The following is a 24,166-nucleotide window of genomic DNA, read 5'->3' on the forward strand; positions in this document are numbered from 1 at the left end:
CGGAGATATTGCATCTATTGCCATTTTGAAAAGCAGAATGCACTTAAACACTTTTGATTTAGTCCAATAGTTTTAGATATAGTTGAAGAAGTAGCAGGAGTATTGGCCTTTCGCGGTCACAATTGCAGTAGTAGTTGTAGGTGCAATTAGTCGCATTCGCTGTCGCAAGTAGTTGCAGTCACAGTCGCAAGTAGTCGCAGTTTCAAGTGGTCACAGTCGCAATAGTTGCAAAGACGTTTGCAGTTAAAAATCCAGCAATTGCTTTAAACCAGCAACCAAAACAAAGAAGTCGCAAACTTATCTTCTTGTGTTCTAAGTATCGATTTGACCTTTCGGGATGACTTTCTTTCTCTCAAAACAGGAGAGGCAAGACCTATGTGGATACTTACCAAGCGTCTTTGCTTTTTGTACCGCTTATACTCAGCATTAAAATGTGTTCCATACTCACAGTGCCCGAATAAAAAAAGATTTTGTTGATACCACACAGTCAATTTTGATCTGTATTGCCTTGTTGCCATTTATAACTTTACCGCAAGGCATGCCAATTTACGTGATAATGAACAGTGGACATTATTTACCTGGCATTGACAGAACTAATCCACCTAATTTTATTCGATTTGGGTGAGTAGTCCATTTTGACTATTCTGACATAATTTGGCCAATTATTAAGTTGTTCTTTCTGTTCTTTTTTCAGCTTCAGCATATTGACCTAAAAAATTTAGATGACCCATCTGCTGACGAGCAAACCAAACAAGCTTGTGTTCCTGGATCACCACTCATCATGTTTAGGTGGGAGCAACTAGGCAGCTCATCCAGTGATTAACCAGGAAGCATATTGATTTAATCCAGTAGATGATCAATGCGGTCTACATCAAAACGCGGTATCTTAAAGTTGTACAATGGTGTAGTACTTCGTGCAAAAATGGTATACCTCTTATTGAGTAAATATTCCGCTGGAGATGGAACCAGTTGAAAATACTCACAAGTTGAATATTCATCAATTTTAAACAGATTTTCGAAAAAAGAAATATAATTTTGTATTTAATTTTTTGTTTTTGGAAGTTAATATACATGATTTTTTCTTATCAACCTTCAAAATATGCAAACGTTAGCAAGCATATAATGATTAAACGATATTTAGTATACCCACCCAATGGTATGAAAGTGACAACCCGCTTGGGTGGGGGGGGGGGTTCTAAGTCTGGGCCTCCACAAGGTCCAGCCTAAATCATGAACCCCTAAATCCTGGCAGTGGTCATCTGAAATACAATTGAGTACTCGGTCATCCTCTTAAGGAAATATTAAATACAACACTTGATTAACAAGAAGGTAAATTTATAATTATATTTTATTGAATCATTACTACAAAAACATGTTTTGTACAAGTCTGAACACATTAAACCTGAATTTCCGTGGCACTCCACTGTCTACAGAATAGAAGTCTATGAAGAGCCATAATTACGTCTACTAGCGACCCACATTCTTCGAAAATCACTTTACAGCTGATATTCAGACTGAAAAGCTCGAGCAGATTGTCGTTTGGGGATCAGGGAAAACAGCATTTCGAGTCTTGAACGATCGATCGATCCCCAAAGAACCAAAGGGAATTATCTTCAGTAATGGCACAAATTAAACATTAAAAATCCATGAATTACAAAATAAACTCTCCGCTTGCAATAACTTCATTATAAAAACTGCAATTAAATAGTCTCAAAGACACATAAGCAAGTAAAAAACCTGAGATAAGCACATTTTTATATCAATAAGAGTTAAAACCGTAGTTTTTAGCAGTACAAAACGCTCTAATTGTATAGAATCCAGTGAAAGAGAAAGGTGCCTGAAACATACAATGAAAACGGACTTGAGACTAAAAGGTTTACTGGGAAGCAAATCTCGACGAAACCTCCAAGTCTAGGCTCTGATTTATTCATATTTATTCCATTTTAATTTTGATTTTTATATTATTGTATATTGAGTTTAGTTGATTAAAATCTATTAATTAAAAACAAGGTATTCTTACTTATTAAATGACTGCTGTCCCATGCTCTAAACAAGGGATCGTAGGATACCGGCATTCTCTTTTCTCTTAAAGTTGACTGGACTGGAGACTAAAAGGTTTACTGGAAAGCAAATCTCGACGAAACCTCCAATGCTAGGCTCTGATTTATTCATATGTATTCCATTTTAATTTTTATATTAGTATATAGTATGTGTAGTTGATTAAAATCTATTCATTAAAAACAAGTTATTCTTACTTATGAAATGACTGCTGTCCCATGCTCTAAACAAGGGATCGTAGGATACCGGCATTCTCATTTCTCTTAAAGTTGACTGGACTGGAGACTAAAAGGTTTACTGGGAAGCAAATCTCGACGAAACCTCCAAGGCTAGGCTCTGATTTATTCATATTTATTCCATTTTAATTTGGATTTTTATATTAGTATATAGTATGTGTAGTTGATTAAAATCTATTCATTAAAAACAAGTTATTCTTACTTATGAAATGACTGCTGTCCCATGCTCTAAACAAGGGATCGTAGGATACCGGCATTCTCTTTTCTCTTAAAGTTGACTGGACTGGAGACTAAAAGGTTTACTTGGAAGCAAATCTCGACGAAACCTCCAAGGCTAGGCTCTGATTTATTCATCTGTATTCCATATTAAATTTTAAATTAGTAGATATTTTGGGTAGTTGATTAAAATCTATTAATTAAAAACAAGTTATTCTTACTTATGAAATGACTTCTGTCCCATGCTCTAAACATGGGATCGTAGGATACCGTCATTCTCTTGTCTCTTAATGTTGACTTGACTGGAGACTAAAAGGTTTACATGAAAGAAAATCTCGACGAAAACACAAATGCTAGGCTCTGATTTATTCATATGTATTCCATATTTTTTTTTATTGTTATATTAGTAGATAGTTTGTGTATTTGATTAAAATCTATTCATTAAAAACAAGTTATTCTTACTTATGAAATGACTGCTGTCCCATGCTCTAAACAAGTGATCGTAGGATACCTGCATTCTCTTTTCTCTTAAAGTTGACTGGACTGGAGACTAAAAGGTTTAATGGGAAGCAAATCTCGACGAAACCTCCAAGGCTAGGCTCTGATTTATTCATATGTATTCCATTTTAATTTTTATATTAGTATATAGTATGTGTAGTTGATTAAAATCTATTCATTAAAAACAAGTTATTCTTACTTATGAAATGACTGCTGTCCCATGCTCTAAACAAGGGATCGTAGGATACCGGCATTCTCTTTTCTCTTAAAGTTGCAACTTACAGGTCTAAAATCAACATTTTCATCATACATACGAGAACTCAAAATGTCTTTTTTAATATCTAGCCTCTGATAGTAGCCCCCCCCCCTAAAAAAAAAAAGTTTATCAAGTCTACAAAATCAAAGAAGAATACCTTTCACAAATCTTAGATCCATCCAACTGGAAATATTGTGAATTTAGACACATTTTGTTTTCTTTGCAAATCGCATTTTGTTTTCTTGGACAACTCCGGCCCTACTCCCCCCTCCCCAGCTCCCATCAAGTCTTTGAAAGCAGAAGAGCATGAGATCAGCTATGCAAACAAGCACAGTAGTAAAATTATTGCAAATTCCACGGAAAGCTCAGCCCAAGAAATGAGAAGAAAAAGATAGTACATAAAGACGTGTTTTCACAAGTCTATGATAGCAAATGGCATTACCTTAGACCCCGTCTTAGATCTACCCAACTTGAAATATTGTGAATTAGGTGACATTGTTTTCTTGGACAAATCCCCTCCTCTATTTTCATCAAGTCTATGATAGTAAGGGAGTATGGCACTAATTGCGCAAACAAGCAAAGTAATAAAACTATGGCAAATTACACAAAAAAACTCCGCCCAAGAAATGAGAATAAAAATGTTGTACACCGTGAAGTATTTAAAATATTGCATTAGATAACGCTTTTGGTAGTTTTTTCAATTCCCCAGGTGAGGTAATCTGGACGACTAGCAGCTTGATATTCCTCTATAAGCTCTTGAACAACTTGACGGGAATCATCCATTTCGTCTAAACTATCTTGAAATATTGCTTCTTTCCTAAATTGGTCCAAAAAGGCTTCTCGCTTTCGAAGTTTATCATATTGACGCACAGTTCTTTCAAACAGCTAAAAGAATAAAAAAAAAAAAAAAATTAGGCTTTATACATTGTAGCGTATGAATAGATGAGTTAGCAAAAATCAGTTAATCTTAAAACAAACACTTTCGCAAGAATTCAAAAGGAGTCTTATCAGAAAGTAACATGTCATTATTTTTATACTGTCATGCTTAAGGAGATTCGATACCATTAAGAATCACACTATCTCGCCCACTATATTTTTTGTGGTTAGCGTATAAACTATTTAGAATTTATTGGACAGTCTTGCCATGACTTTTAGAGTTTGGATCTAAATAAGGGACAAAAAACTAAAAGCCGACAGCTACTTTCCCGGAAACCTTAGAAAAACCATTTAACTTCTTCCCTTTTGAGCCGAAAATAGAGATATTCACTTTTAATGAAACCTGCATCATTAAAAGTTTGAATTTTGGTTTTTCGACGAAACGATGCATAATTTTCATTTTAAATTCAGAAAAGGACACTCGCTAAAATATTTTAGTATACCTGCTAGAAAAATGCTAAAAATCAGCTCAAAGAAAATATCATTTGAGCAATTCGACAGCCTTGGCGGTTCCATATCCTGCTACCCCTTTTTGATTAAAAATCTTGCCGTCCCGGGGGACGTAACATTGTCATTAGACCGCGGCGCCGCGCCGGCGGATCGACCCAACCCCGCCGCCGAGAGGCCCGGTCGAACGCCGACGAAGTGTCGTAACGCCGCGGGCGCGCCGCAGGCACGCCGCCGCCGGCAGAGTCGGCGGCGTTCGGTCGACTTTAAATTATTTTTACGGCAATTCTTTATTGCGTCAACCGCAAAGTCGGAGCTCTTCGTTCTCATGTGGTTTAGTATTTCGATTTCCCGGATTAGAAATCAAGCAGAGCGTGCACTATCCTTGAATTATCGGGTATTTCCCCGAAAATCTATGTGTCACCCCGAAAAAAAATTTGGTTCCCCGAATCCCCGAAAATCATGCAATCACGGTGCCACCTCTAGTGATTTATCACTAGTGACTTTCTCTGCCAAATATTACTTTGTATACCAAAATTCTTCACTCCTCTCTTGTTCATTAATTTTCGTCTCTTTTGTTATTTTGCATAAAAACCAGACAGATGAAATATGCTATTGCAAATATTGCAATATACACAGTTCTTCATATGTTGACAAAAAAAAGTATCGTCTTTATGAAATGACTTTAAATCAATTCGAACGTAATTTCCAAATCGCTATTTCTTACATCTATCGTAGTCAAGAATTTTATTTTCAAGTTGAATAGAACTAAAGAATGCATTCACTACTATCCAGCTTCAGCCTTTTGTTGGATTTTAAAATTGATAGCCTAAAGAATGTTTCTACAGCTTAATTGTGAGTTTGAGGATTTTTTTTTTGCTGTTTTTAGGTAATATTTTCTTAATTTTAAATGATCAATTATTGAACACATGACAGAAAATATAATCTTCTTTCTGGAACATTTTTACCCCCCCCCCCCTCCCCCAAAAAAAAACAGCCTTCGGTTGAGACAAAATTTAGCTATAGACTAAGCTATGTACAAGGTTGGGGAATTAAAGATCGAACCGGAAGTTACCCCAAAAATATGATTCATAAATAAATTGTAAATGATTGCCTATAGGGGGGGGGGATAGAAAGCATTCATTTTAAAATGATATGACCTCATTTTTTTTATTGAAAGTAGGGATGCCAAAAAGATTATTATTTTTTTCATTTAAAGTGGAGATATAAGAAAATGATATCAAGTTTCGTAGGAAGACAGTGAAATATTTTTATAGACCCAGGGCCCCCCATTAGGACTTGTTCATTGTCTTGGGTATTTTGCGATTTCTCATAGGCTACTGGCCTTATTTGGCTTTTGTGTATGCTCCCTTTTAATTCGATTCTTTAGATCTTACGGAATACCATGGCGAATCTATCACTCAGTTTTCCAATAATTTGATGTATATCTGAATAATTTCGACAATTTTGTTGTTTTCTTTGTACCCCTTTACTCATACCCTCAATTTTTTTTTCAAGGAACACTAAGCTGTTTAACGTTATTTTGCGTGTTTGTTTGAACCATATAGTGACCTTGTTAATTATTCAGTAAATTATTTTTCTAATGAAAGCTGAGACGGTATCCTATCAAGGTGGTATCCAGAGGGGGGGTAGGGAGGTATTATATTTAAATGATAATAGCTCGAAATTTTATTTATTGAAAGCAGGGATCCCAAAAAGTTAATTTTTTTTTTAATTTAAAGCAGAGACGGCATCCTATCCAGAGGGGGGGGGGTATTGAGCTATCATATTTAAATGATAATACCTCGATTTTTTTTTTAAAAGCAGGGGTGCCAATAAGTTAATTATTTTTTTTATTTAAAGCAGAGACGGTATCCAATCAAGATGGTAGCCAGAAGGGGGGCATAGGGAGTTATTATATTTAAGTGATAGTACCTTGATTTTTTCTTATTGAAAGCAGGGATGCCAAAAAGTTCAATAGTTGACAAAATTAACAAGATTTTCGTGAGTTATACTTGATACAGCACTTGCATGGTTTTACGTCCAAAGGGAAAAGGACATAAGCGTCCAATCCGGTTTTTTCCCTATTGATGAAACGGGTTTACTTTGAAAACATTCATTCATATGTACCAGGCAGATTCACACTAAAACAAATTGGTGTGACGAAAGCGATATCGACATCCCCACCTAACGTTGCGCTCGAGTAACAATGGCGCCCTTGGTCCAGTGCCCAAGTTACATTAAAAGGCCAGGTCATAACAAAAGCTTTCAAGTTGGGAGGTTCAAGGAGGAGTCTTTGACAGTCTTATGACCTCAGGGTACTAGATGTTGCAACGTTCTTATGTATCTACAGTGGTTTAGAAAATTCGATCACCCCACAAATAATTACCAAAAATATGCACAAATGTAACATTTGGAATATTATAACACTTTTTTCAAAGCTTTGAAGAAAAGCAAAAAAGTCTAAATACCCCTAACTAAGCTTGAAAGCTATTTTAAAAAGAAACTCTGGAGATTTCCATGGAAATGACCGTAGCAGAAGATTTGAGCCTGGGTGGGGATCAAAAAGGAGTCTAAGTATTTTGACCACAGGTGAAGTTTTATATGCAGTAATGCTCGATGAAAAAAACTACTAATTTTGATAATTATTTATGTTAAGAATACATAGCTAATAGATACTTCAACTACTCGTATTATGCAAGGGTTCTGAAACGCCACATCCATTTCGTTTCTACCAGATTTCTACTTCTCTTGATGAATAACGAAGAAGACTAGTTTCCAGCCAGCGACTTGTGAATTTTTGAACTCATGAATAGGCTCGAATCTGTTGTAAATTGAAGCTGTGATTTGAGAAAGACTGATGAAAACATTAATGTTTGCGGTCAACATTGCTCGCGCGGGCGGCGCGCCGCCGACATCTTCCCGGCAGCGCGTCACCGACATCTTACCTGCGGCGCGGTGCGGCGTGCTGTTTTTTTCCCCGCCGCCGCCGGTCTTCCCTCATCGGCGCGGCGCCGGGGTCTAATTGTCATCCCTGGCACTCGGAGAATTCGCTAATCGGCACTTTATCATTGAGATGGACAGCCGACAATAAGGCTCGCAAAATAATCTTAAGGTATCAAAACCCCTTAAGTCAGACGATGTCAATTAGCCGAATTTTAACGTAAGTTGTTTTTATCTATTTCTTTTGTGTATAAGTTGAAATCTCCATTGCGTATTTTTCATCATCGTTTATTTACCTTGCTTCTCTTTTGTATATTTTTGAGTTGAGATTCTAACAGTAGTAGAAGTGACCCTATAACCCCCACGATTCACCCCTGCTGCCACCTACAACGACAGAACCACGTGGTTTATGGTTTTCTCAGTGAGAATGAAAAAACAGGAAATTTCTCACTTGAAAAACCATGAATTTTGTCACATTTATGGTTGTTTTCATGGATGGTTTTTGATTATTTATGGTTTTTGTCAGTGATAATTTGAAAAACAGGAACTTTCTCACATTTTCGTATGTTTTTATGGTTTTGTCAGTGAGAATTTGAAAAAACAGTAACTTTCTCACTGAGAAAACCATAAACCACGTGGTGCTGTCACGAGTCAGAAAACTTGTGCTGTCGACCTCAATTCACCTATCGTGAATCAATAATTCCCCTTAGAAACAACAAATTAATTTCCCCTTTCTTGACAGATCAATCAATCAATGACATCATCTGTCAGACTTTAAAAATTTTCGCCTAGAAACATTTCTCCAGGAATAGATCCAAATCATTAATGTCTTTGCCTCGGGAACAGTTCTACTGGTCGAACTCCAAAGGATATTAATAACCAAAGGCCATGGAAACAATTAGGCAAGAAACATCTTAGCGATGAATTGTTTTAGCGCGCGAAAAGGTTTCATATTAATTTGAAATGCGTTAGCGCAGAGATGCCAATAACAAAGGAACACGCTGAATTTACGTTTAGGGATTATTTGGGCGAAACCGTTTTAGACAGGTTATGGAACTATTTCGGCGAAACAGATAGAGACATTTTAAAAGAAGATTTTTGAAGAGATTTTAGAAGAGAATTTAATGGTGAAACTCTGTGGTCGTTATAATACACAAGTTTCATTTGAACAGTGTTGTGAGGTCCTCTAACCCAACCCCAAAGGGTTCCAATCCTCCTACCCCAACCCCGAAGGAAGCCCCCGGTCCTCAAAAGCCCCCCAAGCTCCCAAAGGCCCTCCACCGGTCCCCAAATGTCCCCCAGGCCCCCAACTGTCCCCCCGGACCCTCAAAGGCCCCCCAAGCTCCCAAAGGGCCACCGGCGCCCCCAAAGGCCCACCCAGACCCCCAAAGACCATCCCCGGGCCCCCCAAAGGCCCATCGAGCTCCCAAAGGACCAACGGGGTCCCAAAGGCCCTCCACCGGTCCCCAACTGCCCCGCCGGACCCCCCCAGGCCCTCCCCTGGTCCTCAACGGGCCCCCGGGCTCCCCAAGGCCCCACGGGGGCCCAACGGCCCGCCCCCGGTCCCCACATGTCCCCCAGGCACCCAAAGGCCCTCCCTGTGCCCCAAAGGCCCACCCAGACCCCCAATGGCCATCCCCGGGCCCCCCAAAGGCCCATCGAGCTCCCAAAGGACCAACGGGGTCCCAAAGGCCCTCCACCGGTCCCCAAATGTCCCCCAGGCCCCAAAGGCCCTCCCTGTGCCCAAAGGCCCTCCCTGTGCCCCAAAGGCCCTCCCCTGGCCCCCAAAGGTCCCCCGGACCAGAGAAGCGCCGCCGGGATAACACACACACACACACACACACACACACACACACACACACACACACACACACACACACACACACACACACACACACACACACACACACACACACACACACACACACACACACACACACACACACACACACACACACACACACACACACACACACACACACACACACACACACACACACACACACACACACACACACACACACACACACACACACACACACACACACACACACACACACACACACACACACACACACACACACACACACACACACACACACACACACACACACACACACACACACACACACACACACACACACACACACACACACACACACACACACACACACACACACACACACACACACACACACACACACACACACACACACACACACACACACACACACACACACACACACACACACACACACACACACACACACACACACACACACACACACACACACACACACACACACACACACACACACACACACACACACACACACACACACACACACACACACACACACACACACACACACACACACACACACACACACACACACACACACACACACACACACACACACACACACACACACACACACACACACACACACACACACACACACACACACACACACACACACACACACACACACACACACACACACACACACACACACACACACACACACACACACACACACACACACACACACACACACACACACACACACACACACACACACACACACACACACACACACACACACACACACACACACACACACACACACACACACACACACACACACACACACACACACACACACACACACACACACACACACACACACACACACACACACACACACACACACACACACACACACACACACACACACACACACACACACACACACACACACACACACACACACACACACACACACACACACACACACACACACACACACACACACACACACACACACACACACACACACACACACACACACACACACACACACACACACACACACACACACACACACACACACACACACACACACACACACACACACACACACACACACACACACACACACACACACACACACACACACACACACACACACACACACACACACACACACACACACACACACACACACACACACACACACACACACACACACACACACACACACACACACACACACACACACACACACACACACACACACACACACACACACACACATACACACACACATACACACACACACACACACACAAACACCCACACACACACACACACACACACACACACACACACACACACACACACACACACACACACACAGGTGTGTGTTGTGTGAAACCTATGTTTTGTGATATGTAATTTTATATTTCTGTCTTTTCAAAACAGGATTTCTTAGTCTTTCGTTGGTGTGTGGTGTCTGAAACCTACTATTTGGGATTTGTTGGTTGATATTTTTTGACTTTTCTGAGAAGGATTTATTAGCCATTCGTAGGTGTGTGTTGACTGAAACCTATGATATGGGATGGTTTATTTGCTATTTTTGACTTTTCTGAGCTAGATTTCTTAGCCTTTCATAGGTGTGTCCTTTCAGAAAATTATGATTTGGGAGGTATAGTTTGCTTTTTGGACTTTTCAGAGCTAGGATTCTTAGTCACTCATAGGTGTTTGTTGTCTGAAACTTCGAGTTTGGGATGAGTAGTTGGCTATTTCAGACTTTTCTGAGCTAAGGTTTCTTAGTATTTCGTAGGTGAATGCTGTCTGAAACTTATGATTTGGGATATGTAAATTACTATTTCGGGCTTTTCTGAGTTAGATTTCTTAGTCTTTCATAGGCGCGTGATGTCTGAAACCTATGATTTGGGCTATGTAATTTCCTTTACTGACTTTTCATAACCGGATTTCTTAGTCTTTCGTAGGTGTGTGGTGTCTGAAACCTATGATTTGGGAGGTGTGGGTTGCTATTTTTCGACTTTTCTGAGCAGGATTTCTTAGCCATTCGTAGGTGTGTGTTGACTGAAAACTATGATTTGAGATGGTTAATTTGCTATTTTTGACTTTTCTGAGCTAGATTTCCTAGCCTTTCATAGGTGTGTCCTTTCAGAAAATTATGATTTGGGAGGTATAGTTTGCTTTTTGGACTTTTCATAGCTAGGATTCTTAGTCACTCATAGGTGTTTGTTGTCTGAAACTTCGAGTTTGGGATGAGTAGTTGGCTATTTCAGACTTTTCTGAGCTAAGGTTTCTTAGTATTTCGTAGGTGAATGCTGTCTGAAACTTATGATATGGGAATATGTAAATTACTATTTCGGGCTTTTCTGAGTTGGATTTCTTAGTCTTTCATAGGTGTGTGATGTCTGAAACCTATGATTTGGGATGTGTTGTTGGCTTTTTTCGACTTTTCTGATCTAGTTTTCTTAGGCTTTCATAGGTGTATGTTGTCAGAAAATTATGATTTGGGATGTGTAGTTTGCTATTTCAGGCTTTTCTGAGCTAAGGTTTTCTAGTATTTCGTAGGTGAATGTTGTCTGAAACCTATAGTTTGGGATGAGTAGTTTGCTATTTTTGACTTTTCTGAGCTAGGTTTCTTAGTCTTTCGTTGGTGTGTGTTGACTGAAACCTATGATTTGGGATAAGTACTTTGCTATTTTTGACTTTTCTGAGCTGGATTTATTAGCCTTTCCTAGGTGTGTGTTGACTGAAACCTATGATTGGGATGAGTGGTTTGCTACTTTTGTCGTTTCTGAGCTAGATTTCTTAGCCGTTCATAGGTGTGTGTTGTCTGAAACTTATGATTTGGGATGTGTAGTTTGCTATTTGAACTTTTCAGAGCTATGATTCTTAGTCCGTCATAGGCGTTTGTTGTCTGAAACTTCTAGTTTGGGATGAGTAGTTTCGATATTTCAGGCTTTTCTGAGCTAAGGTTTCTTAGTCTTTCATAGGTGAATGATGTCTGAAACCTATGATTTGGGATATGTAAATTACTATTTCGGGCTTTTCTGAGTGGGATTTCTTAGTCTTTCCTAGGTGTGTGTTGTCTGAAACCTATGATTTGGGATGGGTGGATTGCTACTTTTGACTTTTCTGAGCTGAATTTCTTAGCCTTTCATAGGTGTTTGTTGTCTGAAACCTATAGTTTGGGATGACTAGTTTGCTCTTTTTGACTTTTCTGAGCTAGGTTTCTTAGCCGTTCTTAGGTGAGTGTTGTCTGAAACCTAGGATTTGGAATATGTAAATTACTATTTCGGGCTTTTCTCAGCTAGATTTTTTAGTCTTTCATAGGTATGTGTTGTCTGAAACCTATGATTTGGGATGTGTGGGTTGCTTTTTTTTTACTTTTCCGAGCTAGATTTCTTAGCCGTTCATAGGTGAGTGCTGTCTGAAACTTGTGATTTGAGATGGTTAATTTGCTATTTCTGTCTTTTATTAGCTAGGTTTCATAGCCTTTCATAGGTGTGTGTTGTCAGAAAATTACGATTTGGGATGTGTAGTTTGCTATTTGAACTTTTCAAAGCTAGGATTCTTAGTCCATCATTGGTGTTTGTTGTCTGAAACCAATAGTTTGGGATGACTAGTTTATTATTTCAGGCTTGTTCATTTTGAATTTCTGTCATGAAATGCAAGAGTTGGAAAATTAGGGTCTTAGTCCACCAGCTCAGTATTAGGGTCCCAGTCCACCAGCCTGAATGGTGGAAATTCACTAGCTCAGAATTGGGGTCTTAGTCCAACAGACTGAATGGTGGAAATCCACTAGCTCAATATTGGGGTCTCAGTCCACCAGCCTGAATGGTGGAAATTTACTAGCTCAGAATTAGGGTCTTAGTCCACCAGCCCGAATGGTTGAAATTCACTAGCTCAGAATTGGGGTCTTAGTCCACCAGCCTGAATGGTTGAAATTCACATTAGACGACACAAAAACTTAAACACACACAAAAACTTGCACACACGCACAAAAACTTACACACACACACACTGAAAACTCACACGACGCAAACGCCAAAACTTACACACACACGACTAAACTGACACACACACACACACACAAAAACTTACACACACACACACACACACACAAACTTACACATGCACACTAAAACTTAAAATAACAAAAAAACTAACAAGCACACAAAAACTAACACACACACACACACACACAAAAATAAAACACACACACAAACACGACAACTCACACACACACACCAAAACGTACACACACACAAAAACTTACACACACACACACGCTCACACAAAAACTTACACATGAACACAAAAAAAACTCACTCACACATGCACCAAAACTTACACACACACACACACACAAACTCACACACACACACACGAAAACTAACACACACACGCCAAAACTTACACACACAAAAACTTACACACACACACACACACACAAAAACTACACATGCACACACACACACACAAAAACTTACATGCACACAAACAAACACACACACACACAAAACTTACACACACAAACACACGAAAACTCACACACACACACGCCAAAACTTACACACACACAAAAACTAACACACACACACACAAACAAACACAAAAACTTACACATGAACACAAAAAAACTTACACATGAACACAAAAAACTCACACACGCACAAAAACTTACACACACACACACATACACAAAACTTACACACACACACACGAAAACTTACACACACACGCCAAAACTTACAAACACACAAAAACTTACACAAGCACACGAAAACATACACACACACACACACAAAAAATAACACACACACGACAAAATTTCACACACACACACACACAAACTTACACACACACACACACAAACTTACACACACACACACACACACACACACACAAAACTTACACACACACACACACACACACACGAAAACTCACACACACACGCCAAAATTTACACACACAAAAAAACTAACACAAACAAACACACAAACATACAAATAAAAAAACACATGAACACAAAAAACTAAAAAACACACGAACAAAAACTTACACACACACACACACACAAAACTTCCACACACACACACACGAAAAATTACACACACACACCACAACATAAACACACAAACACAAACAAACATAAACACACACACACACAAAAAACTTACACACACTAAAACTTACAAACACACACACACACAAACACAAAAACTAACACAAACACACAAAAAACATAAATCCAAACCCAATAGCATAGACAAAAAAAAAATAACACAACCACACAAACAAAAACTTACACCCACACGCAAAAACTAACATGCATACAAAAACTTACATGCACACAAAAACTTACACACACACAAAAAACTTACACACACGCACAAAAAATTAAACACAAACACAAAAAATAACACAAACACACACCAAAAATTACACACACACCACAAAACTTACACACACACACAAAAACTTACACACACACACACACACACACACACACACAAAAACTTACACATACACAAAAAAAAATAAATTAACACAAAAACAAATAAACACACACACCAAAACTTACACACACACGTCAAAACATACACACACAAAAGCTAAGACACACAAAAACTTACACACAACACACACACAAAAAATTACACACACACTCAAAAACTTACACACACACACACACAAAAAATTACACACACAAAAAATTACACACACACACACACACACAAAAACTTACACATACACTCAAAAACTGACACACACACACACAAAAACATACAAACACACACGAAAACATACGCACACACAAAAACTTACACACACGCACAAAAACTAACTCACACACAAAAACTTACACACACCCACAAAAACTTACACACACACACACACACGAAAACTTATGCACACACACGAAAACTACCATATCACAGTTACATTGTCATAATTTTTCAAATTTCATTTTGAATGTCTATCGTGAAATGCAAGAGTTGGAATATTTCAGTAGTGACTTGCTGTGCTTTACCTTCTCACAGTTACATTCTCTTGATTTTTTCGAAGTTCATTTTGAATTTCTGTCATGAAATGCAAGAGTTGGAAAATTGGGGTCTTAGTCCACCAGCCTGAATGGTGGAACTTCACTAACTCAGAATTAGGGTCTTAGTCCACCAGCCTGAACGGTGGAAATTCACTAGCTCAATATTGGGGTCTCAGTCCACCAGTCTGAATGGTGGAAATTCACTAGCTCAGAATTAGGGTCATAGTCCACCAGCCTGAATGGTGGAAATTCACTAGCTCAGAATTGGGGTCTTAGTCCACCAGCCTGAATGGTTGAAATTCACATTAGACGAGGTTACGTGCGCACACACACACAGAGAGAGACGACTAACACACAGGGACAACACACACACAAAGAGACGACACCTAACCTTTTCCGGCGAGTATGGTTAGGTTAGGTTAGGCTAGATTAAGTTAGGTTAGGTTAAGTTAGGTTAGGTTAGCCCACGTACGCTTCACTTAGGTTAGCTTAGGTTAGGTGAGAGACAGGCAAAAAGTTAGGTGTATGATTAGGTTAGGTTAGGTTAGATTAAGTTAGGTTAGGTTAAGTTAGGTTAGGCTAGGTTAGCCTACGTACGCGCGCGTACGTGTCTAAGCTCTTGTGTGTGTAAGTTTTGACGTGTGTGTGTAAGTTTTTGTGTGTGTGTGCATTTGTTTGTGTGTGAAGGTAATTGTTCGTTTGCAGGTGGATGTTTTTGTGTGTGTGTGTGTGTGTGTGTGTGTGTAAGATGTTGTGTGTGTGTGTTAGTTTGTTCGGGGTTTAGTATTTGTTCGTGTGTGTGTGTGTATTATTTTGTGTGTGTGTGTGTGTAATTGTTGTATAGTGTGTGTTATTTTTTGTGTGTGTGTGTATTAGTTTTTGTTCAATAAATTTTTTTTGTGATTGTCAGTGTTTGCGTGTGGGTGTAAGTTTTTTTGTGTGTGTGTTAGTTTTTGTGTGTCTAAGCTTTTGTGTGTGGATATAAGTTTTTTGTGTGTTTGTTTAAGTGTGTGTGTGTTTGTGTGTGTGTGTGTGTGTAATTTTTTGTGTTTTTTTTTTTTTTGTTTTTTTGTTTGTATTTTTGTGTGTGTGTGTGTGTGTGTGTGTAAGTTTTTGTGTGTTTTTGTTTTGGCGTGTGTGTGTAATTTTTAGTGTGTGTGTGTGTGAAGTTTTGTGTGTGTGTGTGTGTGTGTAAGTTTTTGTGTGTGTGTGTGTGAGTTTTTTGTGTTCATGTGTAAGTTTTTGTGTGTGTGTGTGTGTGTGTGTGTTTTTGTGTTTGTTGTGTGTGTTTGTGTGTGTGTGTAAGTTTTTGTGTGCATGTTAGTTTTTGTGTGCATGTAAGTTTTCGTGTGCTTGTGTTAGTTTTTGTGTGTGTGTGTGTGTGTGTAAGTTTGTGTGTGTGTGTGTGTGTAAGTTTGTGTGTGTGTGTGTGTGTAAGTTTTGACGTGTGTGTGTAAGTTTTCGTGTGTGTGTGTGTGTAAGTTTTCGTGTCCATGTGTAAGTTTTTGTGTGTGTGTAAGTTTTGGCGTGTGTGTGTTTGTTTTAGTGTGTGTGTGTGTGTAATTTTTGTGTATTTGTGTGTGTGTGTAAGTTTTTGTGCGTGTGTGTGTGTGAGTTTTTTGTGTTCATGTGTAAGTTTTTGTGTGTGTGTGTGTGTGTGTTAGTTTTTGTGTGTGTGTATGTGTTTGGGTGTGTGTGTGTTTGTTTTCGTGTGTGTGTGTGTGTTAGTTTTGTGTGTGTGTGTGTGTGTAAGTTTTTGTGTGAATGTAAGTTTTTTTGTGCATATAAGTTTTATCGTGAATGTGTAAGTTTTTGTGTGTGTGTGTGTGTGTGCGTTTATTATTTTTAGTTAGTAATATTGTTAGTGTGTGTTTATTTTTTCGTGTGTGTGTGTGTAAGTTTGTGTTGGTGTGTGTGTAAGTTTTTGTGCATGTGTGTGTGAGTTTTTTTTTGTGTTCATGTGTAAGTTTTTGTGTGCGTGTGTGTGTGTGTGTAAGTTTTGGTGTGTGTGTGTGAGTTTTCGTGTTTGTGTGTGTGTGTAAGTTTTTGTGTGTGTGTGTGTGTGTAATTTTTGTGTGTGTGTGTGTGTGTGTAAGTTTTTGTGTGCATGTAAGTTTTCGTGTGCATGTGTAAGTTTGTGTGTGTGTGTGTGTGTGTAAGTTTTTGTGTGTGTGTGTGTGTAAGTTTCATCGTGTGTGTGTAAGTTTTTGTGTGTGTGTGTTAGTTTTCATGTGTGTGTGTGTGTGTAAGTTTTTGTGTGTGTGTGTAAGTTTTTGTGCGTGTGTGTAAGTTTGTGTGTGTGTGTAAGTTTTTGTGTCGTCTAATGTGAATTTCAACCATTCAGGCTGGTGGACTAAGACCCCAATTCTGAGCTAGTGAATTTCCACCATTCTGGCTGGTGGACTAAGACCCAAATTCTGAGCTAGTGAATTTCCACCATTCAGGCTGGTGGACAGAGACCCCAATATTGAGCTAGTGGATTTCCACCATTCAGGCTGGTGGACTAAGACCCCAATTCTGATCTAGTGAATTTCCACCATTCAGGTTGGTGGACTGGGACCCTAATACTGAGCTGGTGGACTAAGACCCTAATTTTCCAACTCTTGCATTTCATGACAGAAATTCAAAATGAACAAGCCTGAAATATCAAACTAGTCATCCCAAACTATTGGTTTCAGACAACAAACACCAATGATGGACTAAGAATCCTAGCTCTGAAAAGTTCAAATAGCAAACTACACATCCCAAATCGTAATTTTCTGACAACACACACCTATGAAAGGCTATGAAACCTAGCTAATAAAAGCCGGAAATAGCAAATTAACCATCTCAAATCACAAGTTTCAGACAGCACTCACCTATGAACGGCTAAGAAATCCAGCTCGGAAAAGTCAAAAAATAGCAACCCACACATCCCAAATCATAGGTTTCAGACAACACATACCTATGAAAGACTAAGAAATCTAGCTTAGAAAAGCCCGAAATAGTAATTTACATATCCCAAATCCTAGGTTTCAGACAACACTCACCTAAGAACGGCTAAGAAACCTAGCTCAGAAAAGTCAAAAATAGCAAACTAGTCATCCCAAACTATAGGTTTCAGACAACAAACACCTATGAAAGGCTAAGAAATTCAGCTCAGAAAAGTCAAAAGTAGCAATCCACCCATCCCAAATCATAGGTTTCAGACAACACACACCTATGAAAGACTAAGAAATCCCACTCAGAAAAGCCCGAAATAGTAATTTACATATCCCAAATCATAGGTTTCAGTCATCATTCACCTATGAAAGACTAAGAAACCTTAGCTCAGAAACGCCTGAAATAGCGAAACTACTCATCCCAAACTAGAAGTTTCAGACAACAAACGCCTATGACTGACTAAGAATCATAGCTCTTAAAATTTAAAATACAAAAATAGACATCACAAATAATAAGTTTCAGACAAAACACACATATTAATGGCTAAGAAATCTAGCTCAGAAAAGCCAAAAATAGCAACCTACACATCCCAATCATAGGTTTCAGTCAACACACACCTAGGAAAGGCTAATAAATCCAGCTCAGAAAAGTCAAAAATAGCAAACTACGTATCCCAAATCATAGGTTTCAGTCAACACACACCAACGAAAGACTAAGAAACCTAGCTCAGAAAAGTCAAAAATAGCAAACTACTCATCCCAAACTATAGGTTTCAGACAACATTCACCTAAGAAATACTAGAAAACCTTAGCTCAGAAAAGCCTGAAATAGCAAACTACACATCCCAAATCATAATTTTCTGACAACACATATCTATGAAAGGCTAAGAAACCTAGCACAGAAAAGTCGAAAATATCAAACTACACATCCCAAATCTTAGGTTTCAGACATCACACACCTATGACAGACTAAGAAATCCATCGCAGAACTGCCCGAAATAGTAATTTACATATCCCATATCATAAGTTTCAGACGGCATTCACCTACGAAATACTAAGAAACCTTAGCTCAGAAAAGTCTGAAATAGCCAACTACTCATCCCAAACTCGAAGTTTCAGACAACAAACATCTATGATTGACTAAGAATTCTAGCTCTGAAAAGTCCAAAAATCAAACTATACCTCCCAAATCATAATTTTCTGAAAGGACACACCTATGAACGGCTAAGAAATCTAGCTCAGAAAAGTCGAAAATAGCAAATTAACCATCCTAAATTATAGGTTTCAGTCAACGCACATCTACAAATGGCCAAGAAATCCTGCTCAGAAAAGTCAAAAAATAGCAACCCACACATCCCAAATCATAGGTTTCAGACACCAAACACCTATGAAAGACTAAGAAATCCGGTTATGAAAAGTCAGAAAAGGAAATTACATAGCCCAAATCATAGGTTTCAGACATCACGCGCCTATGAAAGACTAAGAAATCTATCTCAGAAAAGCCCGAAATAGTAATTTACATATCCCAAATCATAAGTTTCAGACAGCATTCACCTACGAAATACTAAGAAACCTTAGCTCAGAAAAGTCTGAAATAGCCAACTACTCATCCCAAACTCGAAGTTTCAGACAACAAACACCTATGAGTGACTAAGAATCCTAGCTCTGAAAAGTCCAAAAAGCAAACTATACCTCCCAAATCATAATTTTCTGAAAGGACACACCTATGAAAGGCTAAGAAATCTAGCTCAGAAAAGTCAAAAATAGCAAATTAACCATCCCAAATCATATGTTTCAGTCAACACACACCTACGAATGGCTAAGAAATCCTACTCAGAAAAGTCAAAAAATAGCAACCCACACATCCCAAATCATAGGTTTCAGACACCACACACCTACGAAAGACTAAGAAATCCGGTTATGAAAAGTCAGAAAAGGAAATAACATAGCCCAAATCATAGGTTTCAGACATCACGTGCCTATGAAAGACTAAGAAATCTAACTCAGAAAAGCCCGAAATAGTAATTTACATATCCCAAATCATAAGTTTCAGACAGCATTCACCTACGAAATACTAAGAAACCTTAGCTCAGAAAAGTCTGAAATAGCCAACTACTCATCCCAAACTCGAAGTTTCAGACAACAAACACCTATGAGTGACTAAGAATCCTAGCTCTGAAAAGTCCAAAAAGCAAACTATACCTCCCAAATCATAATTTTCTGAAAGGACACACCTATGAAAGGCTAAGAAATCTAGCTCAGAAAAGTCAAAAATAGCAAATTAACCATCCCAAATCATAGGTTTCAGTCAACACACACCTACGAATGGCTAAGAAATCCTGCTCAGAAAATTAAAAAAATAGCAACCCACACCTCCCAAATCATAGGTCTCAGACACCACACACCTACGAAAGACTAAGAAATCCGGTTATGAAAAGTCAGAAATAGCAAATTACATATCCCAAATCATAGGTTTCAGACAACACTCACCTATGTGTGTGTGTGTGTGTGTGTGTGTGCATGTGTGTGTATGTGTGTGTGTGTATGTATGTGTGTATGTATGTGTGTGTGTATGTATGTGTGTGTGTGTGTGTGTGTGTGTGTGTGTGTGTGTGATGTATGTGTGTATGTGTGTATGTGTGTGATGTGTGTGATGTGTGTGTGTGTGTGATGTGTGTATGTGTGTATGTGTGTGATATGTGTGTATGTGTATATGTGTGTATGTGTGTGTATGTATGTGTTTGTGTGCATGTGTGTATGTGTGTTTGTGTGTGTGTGTGTGTTTATGTGTGTATATGTGTGTATGTGTGTGTGTGTGTATCCCGGCGGCGCGTCTCTGGGCCGGGGGACCTTGGGGGGCCGGGGGAGGGCCTTTGGGGCACCGGGAGGGCCTTTGGGCACAGGGATGGCCTTTGGGGGCCTGGGGGACATTTGGGGACCGGTGGAGGGCCTTTGGGACCCCGTTGGTCCTTTGGGAGCTCAATGGGCCTTTGGGGGGCCTGGGGATGGCCATTGGGGGTCTGGGTGGGCCTTTGGGGCATAGGGAGGGCCTATGGGTGCCTAGGGGACATTTGGGGACCGGTGGAGGGCCTTTGGGACCCCGTTGGTCCTTTGGGAGCCCGGGGGACCTTTGAGGACCAGGGGAGGGCCGTTGGGGGTCGGGGGGGCCGTGTGGGCGCCGGGGGTGGGCCTTGGGGACCCCGTTGGTCCTTTGGGAGCTCGATGGGCCTTTGGGGGGCCCGGGGATGGTCTTTGGGGTCTGGGTGGGCCTTTGGGGGCGCCGGTGGCCCTTTGGGAGCTTGGGGGGCCTTTGAGGGTCCGGGGGGGACAGTTGGGAGCCTGGGGGACATTTGGGGACCGGTGGAGGGCCTTTGGGAGCTTGGGGGGCTTTTGAGGACCGGGGGCTTCCTTCGGGGTTGGGGTAGGAGGATTGGAACCCTTTGGGGTTGGGTTAGAGGACCTCACAACACTGTTCAAATGAAACTTGTGTATTATAACGACCACAGAGTTTCACCATTAAATTCTCTTCTAAAATCTCTTCAAAAATCTTCTTTTAAAATGTCTCTATCTGTTTCGCCGAAATACAGAACACACAACAGACTTTAGAAATGGCAAAACTGAACAGAGTTCACGTTCAGAAGCGAACAGACGACGAGGGACAAGAGCCTTGAAAACTTTGGCTGAAAGGTAGCAAATTAATAAAGCGCATCCAACTGAAAATATTGTGAATTAATTTACATCTTGTTTTCTTCGCCAAGTGGAGAAATATAAGACTTGCGATGCTACTCTTCCACATTATACCTTTATCAGTGATCTATGGGAAACTGGTATTATAAAATAGCAAAAAAATAGTTTGTGAAAAAATTTGATAGTGAATTAAAAATATAACCAGCCCCAATTGTCTAAGCAAAGAAGCTATAAAGGATTTGGAACTATTAAATTAAAAAAATATTTTAACGCCAAAAATATATTGGCTATACTCTAAGAAGCTTGTAGAATCAGAGCTCTTTTTCTTGTTCCTTTGGGGGAGGGGGGGGGGATAAAAATAATCTTAGACGCACACCACTCAAATCTCTAAATTGGGTTTTCATATCAAAATCACTTCAATCCCAGGTACCGGCAATCTTTTAACCAAAACAAAGACCTTAGTAGTTAAGAAGCGTCGTTAATTCAATACAACAAAAACAAGATAAAAATCAGTCCTCAATCTGTATTTGCTGCTCAAAACTAAAAAGCAGATAGGAGATTTGATTAAAACAAAAATTATAAACTCACAGTGCATTAATGAATTACGTGGGTTCATCTTGGTATATAATCAATACAGCTGCACCAACGGCACAACACAACTTCATAGAATAGAATTTATTTGCGCTAAAAGCCCACAGGACAGGGCAAAAATATAAACCAAAACAATTACAAAGAAATTGCACAAATCCTAACATTATCCTAGAGAAATCTACTTCTATGATTCCTCGCGAGACGAAGGAATCATGCCAAGCTTCTGATACCCATAAAACGCTCATCCACACACACTCTCACCAATCACTCAAAATCATTTCAAGTCTCCAATCCCTCAGCTTCTCACATTCGCACATCAAGTGATATACGCTCTCATCTAAACCTCCACACAACTGCATCAACTATATTGAACTGCACCCAATAGTCTTTTAACTAAAACTACTTAACTACCTTTTGTGTTCTGTAGTGGCGCAGTGGGTATGATCTCGGCTTGGAGACCCAGATTACGAACTCAGATGTAGCAACTCACTACATGGTTCGGAATATGGTTTCAGTGATGAGATTATGGGAAAATGCCTTGACATTGATTCAAACAAGTTGAAGAAGAAAAAGAGAAGAACTACTTTTTGTCCCGATCCTAATTGCTTTCCGTACAAAAAGTTTTTTTTAATATTTGAAAGAAAGCAATTAAGTTAAATTAATGAAACCCAGAGATTATCCAAGGTGAGACATTTAAGATTATACCTGAAAAATCCATGTTTCAGGTATAATCTTATATTCAGGAAATTATTATTCAGGAAAAAATCATTGGTCTTTTTCGTTTTATTCCTCAAAGTCGTTGTTGATGTCTTTTGCTTCCCGCCTGGGTAGAGACTGATGAGTGAATGATGCCCACACATCCTCTTTAATCCCTTCCCATTTTGCTGAGATTTTAATTGCTCACCAACGGCTCTTGCTGAACGGTTCTAGCTCAACTATTTTCTTTAAAATGTTATAGAAAAAGTTTTTAGAGGAAAGCAATTTTTAGCTGCTACTCTGCTGCTAGAAAACACAATAAAATTAGGCTAGTGTGCCATTTGTTACGAGCACATGTTTCCCTTCCACTTACCGAAGAGATATTAGTGTGATTGGCTAGCATGAGACCGGAGACTCTATGAGCTGTTTGGATATATGGAGACTTCCGAGAGAGTGCAACTTGAATACTCGCTGGGCCCCAGGGTATAAACTGAGCTTGCTTCTTTTCACGAATACGCTGTAGAGATTTGTGAACTTGAGTTGGGTCCACCTCTCCCTAAAAAGAAAAAAACCTTATTACCGACTGAAGAAAAAACATAGCTATTAAAATAATGCTCAAAAGTAAATTTTCAAACCAAACTTTCCTGGAATAATAAAGAAATTTTGTCAGATTTTTTTATTTTTGCGTAATCAACATATGAGCCTGACTTACTTGAAATTGGAACTTCTCATATACACATCTTTTTCAACTAAAGGCTTTCCTCATTAGATTTAGATAAAACTTTTTCCCAGCTGTATTTTAAGTGC

General features: G+C 39.4%; 2 protein-coding genes across 2 annotated transcripts in view; one reads left to right on the forward strand and one right to left on the reverse strand.

Moving 5' to 3' along the window:
• The window catches only part of LOC148953894 (leucine--tRNA ligase, cytoplasmic-like), a 117,821-nt gene extending 116,695 nt beyond the window's left edge, over nucleotides 1–1,126 (forward strand). Inside the window, 1 exon segment of the mRNA XM_089086001.1 lies at nucleotides 695–1,126. Coding sequence (XP_088942127.1) covers nucleotides 695–823 — 129 coding nt within the window. The 3' untranslated portion in view covers nucleotides 824–1,126.
• A 1,819-nt stretch (nucleotides 1,127–2,945) lies between these two features.
• The window catches only part of LOC148953895 (tubulin gamma-1 chain-like), a 71,660-nt gene continuing 50,439 nt past the window's right edge, over nucleotides 2,946–24,166 (reverse strand). Inside the window, exons 10-11 of the mRNA XM_089086848.1 lie at nucleotides 23,733–23,915; nucleotides 2,946–4,149 (exon numbers count right to left, since the gene is read on the reverse strand). Of these exons, the coding sequence (XP_088942974.1) occupies nucleotides 3,937–4,149; nucleotides 23,733–23,915 (396 nt within the window). The 3' untranslated portion in view covers nucleotides 2,946–3,936. The remainder of the gene's footprint in view (nucleotides 4,150–23,732; nucleotides 23,916–24,166) is intronic.

This window comes from Artemia sp. Qi Xiang Cuo, chromosome 3 (assembly GCF_049724085.1).
Source record: "Artemia sp. Qi Xiang Cuo chromosome 3, ASM4972408v1, whole genome shotgun sequence".
Lineage (NCBI taxonomy): Eukaryota > Metazoa > Arthropoda > Branchiopoda > Anostraca > Artemiidae > Artemia > Artemia sp. Qi Xiang Cuo.